Below are 8,657 nucleotides of genomic sequence, written 5' to 3'. Positions count from 1 at the left end.
TGGATGTGTCGGCAGGGCGGCAGTGCCCGGTTCTCTGCGGGCCAGCACAGGCCGAGGCCATCAGGGGCCACCTTGCGACCCTCTCGGCCCACTTAAGTGCTGCTGAGGCCGCCAGCACCGGCCCCGTGTCCTCCAGCGAGGTTGTACCCACAGGCTGGAACCTCTGCACCATCGTTGGGGTGCTGCTGGGCTACCCGGCGACATATACCTTCTCCATGGAGGAGAGCACTGAGAACTGCCTGGCGCTGATGCCGCTGAGGGTGTTCACAGCCCAGGCCTCCTGCCCCAGGATAAAGGACAGTCTCGGGGTCCAGATCTACTCCTTCAGCATCCCAGAGAGCCTCTGCGGGGAGCTGAAGGAGGCGCTGGATGCCTGGCGTGACGAGCTGAAGGAGGCTTTCAGTGCACAGAGTGACTTTGTAGGTCTCTGCATCTCGAGCGAGGTGGTGTCTCTTCCAGCGGTTGCCTTGTAAAACACAAGCAAGCTCAGACTTCTTGGCCTTTCTCACTTGCATCATGGACTCAGGGGAGAGATCCTGTTCCCTGTGAGTGAATTGTGATGCTCTCGGGCCCCAAGCTCGTAGGCTGGTTGCAAATCAAATGCATGTGCTTCGCAGAAAACCAGCGTGGATGTACACGTGTTGTGGTTTAAGCCTCCATCCTGACTGAAGAGACTGCCCTGTGAAGTCAGGTTCTATTTATTTGCTGCCAATGGCTGAGGATTAATAAAGTATTGGAACACCGAAGTATCTTGCCTTTGTGAAGGCTCCCTATTGTACCTACCACTTGTGCAGGGTGCTGTCATGCACCACCTTGTAGCTCAGCCTGCACTTGAATGAGGGGCAGGTGCTGCTGTAGAACCTGCACCATGCAGCTCCAAAAGGGGCTTAAACCCATGTCTTGGTTGAACTAACGTGGTGCTAGCAGTGAAAGGGAAGCAGATGTGGCTGTGGGGATGCTTGGCCACAAGACAGGCTATCAGAGCGGTGGGCTGAGCTGGGCACACTAGGTGGGAGATGGGAAAACTGCTCAGTGCATGAAGGGACTGTGCTAAAATACCCCCCTGAGCTGGGCTTCTTTGTCAGGTACCAGTAGAGATGGTCTAGAGCTGAATACCTCCCGTTTAGGGAGGAAATAAAGGAAGAGAATCCTGTAGTCCTCTTGTGCATGAAAACCAGGGAGTCTGGATCCCAAGGGTGTGGGATACCCCATCCCTGCCACCCTGCGCAGGCCCCAGCAGTGGTGGCTTTGTCCCTCAGCGCTGTGGGGACTGGGCAGCACAACTTTCAACTGGTGCAAAGCAATCGAAAGAGCCAAGGGAAGGGGGATCTCCAGCCTTTATTGGAGTTTGTCTGGAGTGAGGCCGGCTCAGGGAGGCACTAAACACCTAAGTACAAACAGCAGAAGGTGCACTGCGGCAAGGGCATGTTGCTGGCGGTGATGAAGTCAGTTCCTGCAGTGAAGTCCCTCATCGAGAAGGTCTCTCATGATCTATAACTTGCAAGGAAGGTGGTGATGGCCATTGCTATCACTGCCACCAGGAGAGGGACCCAGTGACCGCGCCGTCGCTGCAAGGAGAAGCGAATGTTACTGGGAAATTGGCAGGAACAAGAAACTTCCCATCCCTAGCAAACATGTCAAAATGGGAATGTTTATCTGAGACCCTGGAGCAGCCTTCCAATACCTAAAGAGGCCCGCAAGAAACCTGGAGAAAGACATTTACAAGGGCCTGTAGCAAGAGGACAAGGGGGAATGGCTTTAACTTGCCAGGGGGGAGATTGAGATGAGCTCTTAAGCAGAAGCTCTTCCCTGTGAGGGTGCTGAGGCGCTGGCACAGGGTGCCCAGAGAAGCTGTGGCTGCCCCATCCCTGGCAGTGTTCAAGTTGGACACAGGGGCTTGGAGCAACCTGCTCGAATGGAAGGTGTCCCTGCCCGTGGCAGGGGTTGGAGCTGGAGGAGCTTTAAGGTCCCTTCACCCCAAACCAGGCTGGGGTTGTATGATTTTTGCCAGACCAATCTGCAGCCCCAGTCTAAAGGCACTGGGAGCTGGGGCAAGGAACATCTCCCACCTTTGCCTGCTTGCTCCGGAAGTGGTTGAGCTCGTCCCGGCACTGGCACAGCCTGCTCAGGCAGGAGCGGTATTCCTCGCTCAGGGCCTCCAGCTCCAAGCGCAGCTCCGTGCACTGCAAGCACAGCAAGGGGCTGTTAGCAGGAGGGATCCCCTCTTTCCCGTACCCACTGACAGCAGCAGGGCTCCCGCAGAGGCCGCAGCGCTCCGCTCATGCACGGGCACTGCGGTGATGGGGGATTTTCACTCCTGCCTTCTCTATGTCCATCTGTACCTACAGGGGACAGAGCAGATCTCGGTGTTACTGGGAATGTGGTGATGCCACAGCCTGTTGCCGTCCCGTGACCTGCTGGACTTTGCTGCCATCTTTCACACCACATGGGAGAGGGAAGCAATAGTTATTTTTGTGACCATGGAAGTGTGCAGGTCGGGAGGAAGATGTGGAGTGCAAACTCATGGCAGAGCTTGCCTCTCATTCTCAAATTCATTCTACATTTCACTGACTGCAAGAGCAATTACAAAGTCCTTTAAACCGCTTGAGACATGGGGCAGGTTGTGCTGCACAACCCCAAAACCCAGGGAGCACCTTTTGACCTGGACAACGTGGGACCCTGTTGCCTTCCTGATGAACAGTACATTAGCAGAAGAAGCTGCAGGAGCTGATGTGGGAGTAACTGAGTCCCCCCAGCTGTTTCCTTTTTGCTGTGATTGTGCTTTATAAAGCCCTTCCCCAGGTGATGCTGGGTGATGCCCAGTGATGGTGGTGCAGTTGGAGCCTGGGTTACTGGGACAAGCTCTTCTCCTGTGTGGCTGTAAGTTCTGCTATGGTAAGTTATAAATTCTTATTTATAAATCCTTGCTATCTGATTACTGCTATAAGAGCTGTGGGGCTGTTTGTTGGCAGAGGGCATGGTTTGGTGGGAAAGACAATGCAAGAGGCTAGAAAGCTTTGAAATTTTGGATCCCAGTTGTAAGGACATTGGTTTTGTTTGCTTTGTTATTTGTAAGCCTTTTATTTTCCTTCTTGCCTTCTTTGTGCTCAGTGTTTCAGCTCTTGAAGTGTGGATTTGGCTTTTCTCTGTGAGACTGAGACTCTACTGTCCATGAGTTTGTACTGAGAGGGCTCTGCTGGTGCTACCCTGCATGCAGAGGCTGCACTGGGGGCTTAGGTGATGCTGGTATTGGGATAAAAAATCAGGAGAGAGAATCCTTACAGGAGATTCCAAGCTTAGGTTACTTCCCAGAGCTTTGGTGTGTTGTGTTGTGCTGCTGCTGGAGTGCTTACACCAGCACCTGTGATTCAGTGACTTCCTCACCTCATTCTCCTTTGCTGTAAGCTGGAATGTCCTTTTCTGCATCTCATCCTTCAGGTTTTCTTCTCCCCTCTCCTCCTCCTCGGGGTGCTCTAACAGAGAGTTTTGTTTCTCCTTGGCAGGAGGGAGAGGTGAGGTCTGCGTGGTGAAAAGCTGGTCTAGAAAACAGTCAGGCTTCTGGTGAGAAACAGGTCTGGGCTTTCAGTTTGCTTTAGATCTTGTTTACTCAGAGTAATTTAAAGATAATATTTGTGTGCTACACACAGCAGAGGACACAGGAGCTGATTTAGTTATCATAGGCCTGCCTCTGCTATAGCAACAAGTTAATCATTTTTAGAGGGATTTCTAAGTAGTTGCCAGAAATGGAGGGGAAGGAGGGTTAAAATGCCTTTTATTACTTTTTTCTCCAAGTACAGCTTTAATTGCAATTATAAACAGGAATGTATTTTGTTTGGGGGGGAAAAACTGGCATAGCCACTGAAGTAGAATTTGCAGTGAAATCCATTTATTTTTACAAGTGTTTGCCATCATAAATACACTTAGGTTTTAACGTTAACCGGAAGAATATAATAACTTGGTTTGTGCAGCTTTAAAATAATCCTTTATTCTAAAGCAGTGTGGACTTCTCCTAGAGTCAGGTCTAACATCCCTGTGTCCAGTGTGAGCAGTGCTAGGTGGGAGTTACAAAGTTTGCTGACCTTTCCCTGGTGCCATCGCCTCCTGGGTCTTCTGTTCCTTGGTCTGCTTCTGTATCAAGTCTGTGAATGTAAAAAGTCAATGTTACAATCCACAGCACTAATGCAGGTCTCTTGCTTTATGTGTCCTTGTGTTACTTACTGTGCAAATGGCTGATTGTCACCTCCAGCTTTACCCTCTGGCTTTGTTCTTTTTGCAGTTTATCTGAAATAATAATAGAAGGAAATCAAAGTTGATGTAAATCTCTGTATCTCTGTGCAAGGATGGCAACTTTTCCGTCCTCCACGTGTGCAGAGGGGATGTTGTTGGCTACACTGAACATTCTTCTCTGAAGGGATGTGATTTTTAGCTCTGAAGTGCCCTTTCAGTTTTGGCAGTTTTTTCTAGTGTGCCTCTATTAATTTATGGCTTATTTTAAAGCTGTTTGTGTGAGACCTGTTATGAAAATAGACCTCCCACCCATTTACTCTTAGTTGTGTTTTAAAATAGCCACGTGAAGTATGTGCGTTTCCTTGTCTCTATCTGAATTAGTGCTTTAGGACACTACTAACATGTATTTACACATTGGTAACATTCATCACCATGCAGCAGCACCTCAGACAGTAACCTAGGCAGGCTTGCCTTGCTGTGTTTGATGGGTCTGACAAGGATGCAAAAGTCCTCATCAAAGCTGAGGACTCTGAGATTTTCCTATTTTCAGGTCTCCTGTTCCATTCTTTCTTCTAGAAAAGTCACTTAAGTCTTTTAATCTAGTTGGAAATGACTTTAGGAGCTCTTTGGAAACCAGAAGCTTTCATGGCAAGCAGAGGTGTTCAGCACCTTCAGAGTGAAGCTTTTGCAAGTGCGTGTGCTTGGCTTTAAGGACCAGGATTTTAAGATTATTTTCCTTATAGCCTCCATTCACCTGGAGGACAAAACCCCCCCACTACCCTTCCCCTGCACATGATACCTTTGATGGCACTGATGTGCTCAGCCTTCAGGTGGTTGTCCTCCCGCAGGGCGCTGGCTCGCTGGTGGAGCGCCGTGTGCTCGCTCTGCAGCCTGCACAGGGTCTGGTGGAGCTGCTCATTCTGTGCATCTGCTTGCTGCGGGTGAGAACAGCCCCAGCATCAGCCCAGCTTCGAGTTGTATGTGTGACCACGGTGCTTTATCAACGGGGATTTATTATATAGAGACCTCAACCTGCGGGTTTCCAGTGGATTCCATGCGGATTCCAGTGGATGCTGTTCCTGTGAGGAACTGACATACCTGAAGTTTGCTCTGTAAAATGTGGAAGCTGTTTTCAAGCTCAGTGTGCGCTGTGGTCATCTTGGTCAATTCAGCTTTGAGGCTGGTGTAGTGCTCCTTCCAGAAGGCAAGGTCCTCTCTTGTCGCTGCCAGGCTCCTCTAGGGAGGAGAGCAAGGACCCACGAATGGGCTGTGACTGGTGGTGTGGTGGGACCATGCCAGGCTGCCCTGAATAACACCCGCAGGCGCTTGTGTGAGCTGCGTGGGGCTGGGGCAGTGCTGCCTCTGCCTGTATCAGGGTGGTTGTAATAACCTGTGTGGGGCTGATGCCATCTGATAGGCAGAGTGAACCTGGGCAGAGGGTTGGTTGTGATGCTGGGTGTATTTAAGTCTGCATATGATTTACTGGTGTTTTCTGACAGTTCCAGTTAAAGGAAACTGCTACCTGTTGAGGAGGTATAACAGAACACCTCCAGAAAAGGTGTCTCTGAAGCCCTCATGTCCCTGGATGTATGTGGCTTGTTGCTCCCTTTGTGAGTGCAGAGCAGGGAATGGGACAAAGGGGTGGTAGAGGAGAAGGGGTTACGCTTAAAATTGCCAAATAGCAGCATATTTCCACAATTTTGTGCCTTTTAGTAACTCGCTGTGTATCACAAAATGAGCACAGGTTGCCACTAAGCTGCTTTGGACTTCGCTCAGTAGCTAAAAAATGGTATTTGTGCATCTTCGTTGCTAATGGTAAGCTAGTCATCGCCTATCCCTGAAATGTGAGGGCTCTCCATCACAGTTGGACTTGATTACAGCAAATCTAGGTGTAAACCATGTTGCTTACCTGAGAGTTTTGCAGCTGCTGTTCAGTCTGGAGTTTGTCCTCCAGCATCTTCTGAAGAGCTTCTTTTGCCTTCTCCTCGTAGGTTTGCTTCTGGTCCTCCATGTCTATCAGGATCTTCTTCACACACTCCTTTGAGTAACTCTTCAAAGGAAGAATTGAAGTGCTTGAAGGCTCTTACCTGACTTACCTCTAATCTTGCTAAGCCTGAGTATCAGTAAATCCCGACTGTGTAAAAGTTACTGCTGATTTGCAGTGAAGCATTGCTTCAGCAAAGAGGAAAGATCATTTTCAGATCCATATCTAGTCAGATTGCTCTAGAAACTGAGACCTGACTTCATCACATGGTTCAGTATTCTCTTTTCATGCCTCTCTTCACCCATGTTTGTTTCTCAGTGAATCAGACATTACCTGGGTGCAAGCCTGCAGCTGATTTTCAAGCGCCCTTAGTTTGCACTTCAGTTTATCTTCGTTCAGCTGACCCTGGGGAAGAAACAGTTGAACTGATGTGTGGAATCATGAACTCTGCAATATGGCCCCAATGTTTTGTTAGCTTCTGTTTTGATTCACTTTCTTCCTTCATCTGTAACATTGTGTCTAAATTTGGCTAGAGTCTCTTCGATGCTTAGAGTTCAAGCAAGTCTTCACCATCCCAGAATAAATGGCATATGGGGGAAGTAAACTTTTATGTATAGAAAAACACTCCCAAGGCAGTTCTGCTGGTTACTGAGTGCAGCTACTTGCAGTGAGATGAGAAGAGCAAGGGCATTTCAGGTTAGTCTGGATGGGTCTGGCAGAGCACAACTGCCTGTCCCCATGTATTGCCCTGTACCTGGCTGATGACTCTCCCTGCAATGCTCCTTCTCTCAAGCTCCAGCTGGTACTAAGGTCTTGCCTTGCTGATTCCCTTAGGAAATAGCTTGGGTTTGTGTTGCAACATCTGGCAGATGGGCAGGGGGATAGAGGGCAACAGTGATTCATTTTCCTCATAATCTCCTCTCGGTGTTAGTCATACTTTTGTTTCATGAAACCAGGCTGCATGCAAATTCAGATGAAATTTCTAACAAAGAGTTCACGTAGGCTGTTTTTCCACCACCAATACTGAGAATGCTGCTATCTTCTCTGCTTACTGCTGTTTGAAGTCAAACCTCTGAAAAGCAGCTCCTTGATGTTACAGGAATAGCTGTTAGACCCAAGCAAAACCAGATTCTCTGGTATTTTAGCACTGGTTAGGTTTACACAGTACAATCCCAAAGAATAAATCTTCCCAGTTCAGTTGTCAGTACAACGAACTAAAGGCTTTCTCTTCTCAGAAAGTAGGTGGGATTTTAAAAAAGCATTTTTGTAAGTGAAATAGTATGCCTAATTTCCTCTGCAGTTTATTGTATTTTATTCTATCTGCTTGGAGGATGGTGGCCTTATGGCTATTGTGCATACATGTGAATGACCATGCAAAGTGCAAGGCAGTGGAGTGCCAGGCCCTTCGTATGCTTCACAGCAGAAGTGTGCTGGCAAACTCCTTTCATGGGGATACAGCTTATAAACTGGGGAAAAGAACCTAAAGATTTCCCTAAATGGAATAAGTTGTTTGTCAGAGCTGCTACCAGAACAGTATGGCAGTGTGGGGTGAGTGAGTGTGGGAGGAATAAGAAATGATGCTTCTGACCAGAAAAGTTATGTGAGCAAATCTTGGTGGAGCCTGTGTTGTACATTATCTACATGAAAGGGGCTGCTTTAAAATCAAAACAGCAACAAAAAAAAACACCCAAACCAACTAAAAGTTCCACCTGTAACTAAATAAAACAGCCAGAAAAAAAAAAAACAAACCAAAAACAACCATTATAGCACTGTCATCAGACGGTGGTGTCTCTTCTGCAGTGTCTCTGGTGACACTGCTTGAACAGCATCTGGGGATCCTTGCCTTGCTGTAGATCCCGAAGACACCCACTGGGAGCCAGGAAGAGGAAAGGATTAGGATTAGCATGCTAAAATACTCTTGAAATACCATATTTGAATCCTCTGTAGCCCTCTTCTTAAGAGAGTCTGAGGTTACCTGAATAGGCAGCTCCAAAACCTCTCCCAAACTCTTCTGCATTTCTCTACTGCTGTCATTTAAGTGCCATAAGTGTATTTTAAACTGATTTTGGTTGTCTTGTGATCAGTGAATTCTGATATTCCTTCCCTTATTTTAAATAGCTGGTTTAAAGCATTAATAATAAATGCTGTTTCTGGAAGGCTGCTAGTTGGCCCAAACACAATGCTTGTGCTAGCAAATCAAGTGCATGTAGTAGTAATAATGCACTGGAAATGACAAAGAGCATAAACTCTGCAGAGCTTCAACATACTTCCAAAAGTCAGGTTCAACTTCAGAGGTCAGGAAGGGAAGAAAATATATTAAAGCAGTGTCGTGGTTTAAGCCCAGCCGGCAACTTGGAACCACGCAGCCGCTCGCTCACTCCCCCCCTTTTCCTTCCTCCCCCCGCTCCCGGAGGGATGGGGGGGAGAATCGAAGGAATGTGACTAC

The 8,657-nt window shown here is 48.1% G+C and overlaps 2 protein-coding genes across 2 annotated transcripts in view; one reads left to right on the top strand and one right to left on the bottom strand.

The window, feature by feature from the left end:
* Nucleotides 1-5: 5 nt before the first annotated feature.
* Nucleotides 6-473, top strand: LOC104404778 (chromosome unknown open reading frame, human C1orf74; the record flags this gene model as incomplete). The annotated part of the gene is made up of 1 exon (XM_010013302.1): nt 6-473. A coding segment is annotated over one exon (468 nt), but the record flags the coding sequence as incomplete, so codon positions are not given.
* Nucleotides 474-1,484: 1,011 nt separating this feature from the next.
* The window catches only part of TRAF3IP3 (TRAF3 interacting protein 3), an 11,482-nt gene continuing 4,309 nt past the window's right edge, over nt 1,485-8,657 (bottom strand). Inside the window, 9 exon segments of the mRNA XM_010013301.1 lie at nt 1,485-1,568; nt 2,070-2,342; nt 3,385-3,539; nt 4,080-4,139; nt 4,219-4,281; nt 5,027-5,162; nt 5,326-5,463; nt 6,137-6,277; nt 6,545-6,616. Of these exon segments, the coding sequence (XP_010011603.1) occupies nt 1,485-1,568; nt 2,070-2,342; nt 3,385-3,539; nt 4,080-4,139; nt 4,219-4,281; nt 5,027-5,162; nt 5,326-5,463; nt 6,137-6,277; nt 6,545-6,616 (1,122 nt within the window).

The sequence above is a fragment of the Nestor notabilis genome, unplaced genomic scaffold (assembly GCF_000696875.1).
Source record: "Nestor notabilis isolate BGI_N333 unplaced genomic scaffold, ASM69687v1 scaffold2634, whole genome shotgun sequence".
In the NCBI taxonomy this organism is placed as follows: Eukaryota; Metazoa; Chordata; class Aves; order Psittaciformes; family Psittacidae; genus Nestor; species Nestor notabilis.
The sequence above is the reverse complement of the archived record's forward strand: the minus strand, read 5'-3'. Positions and strand labels throughout refer to the sequence as shown.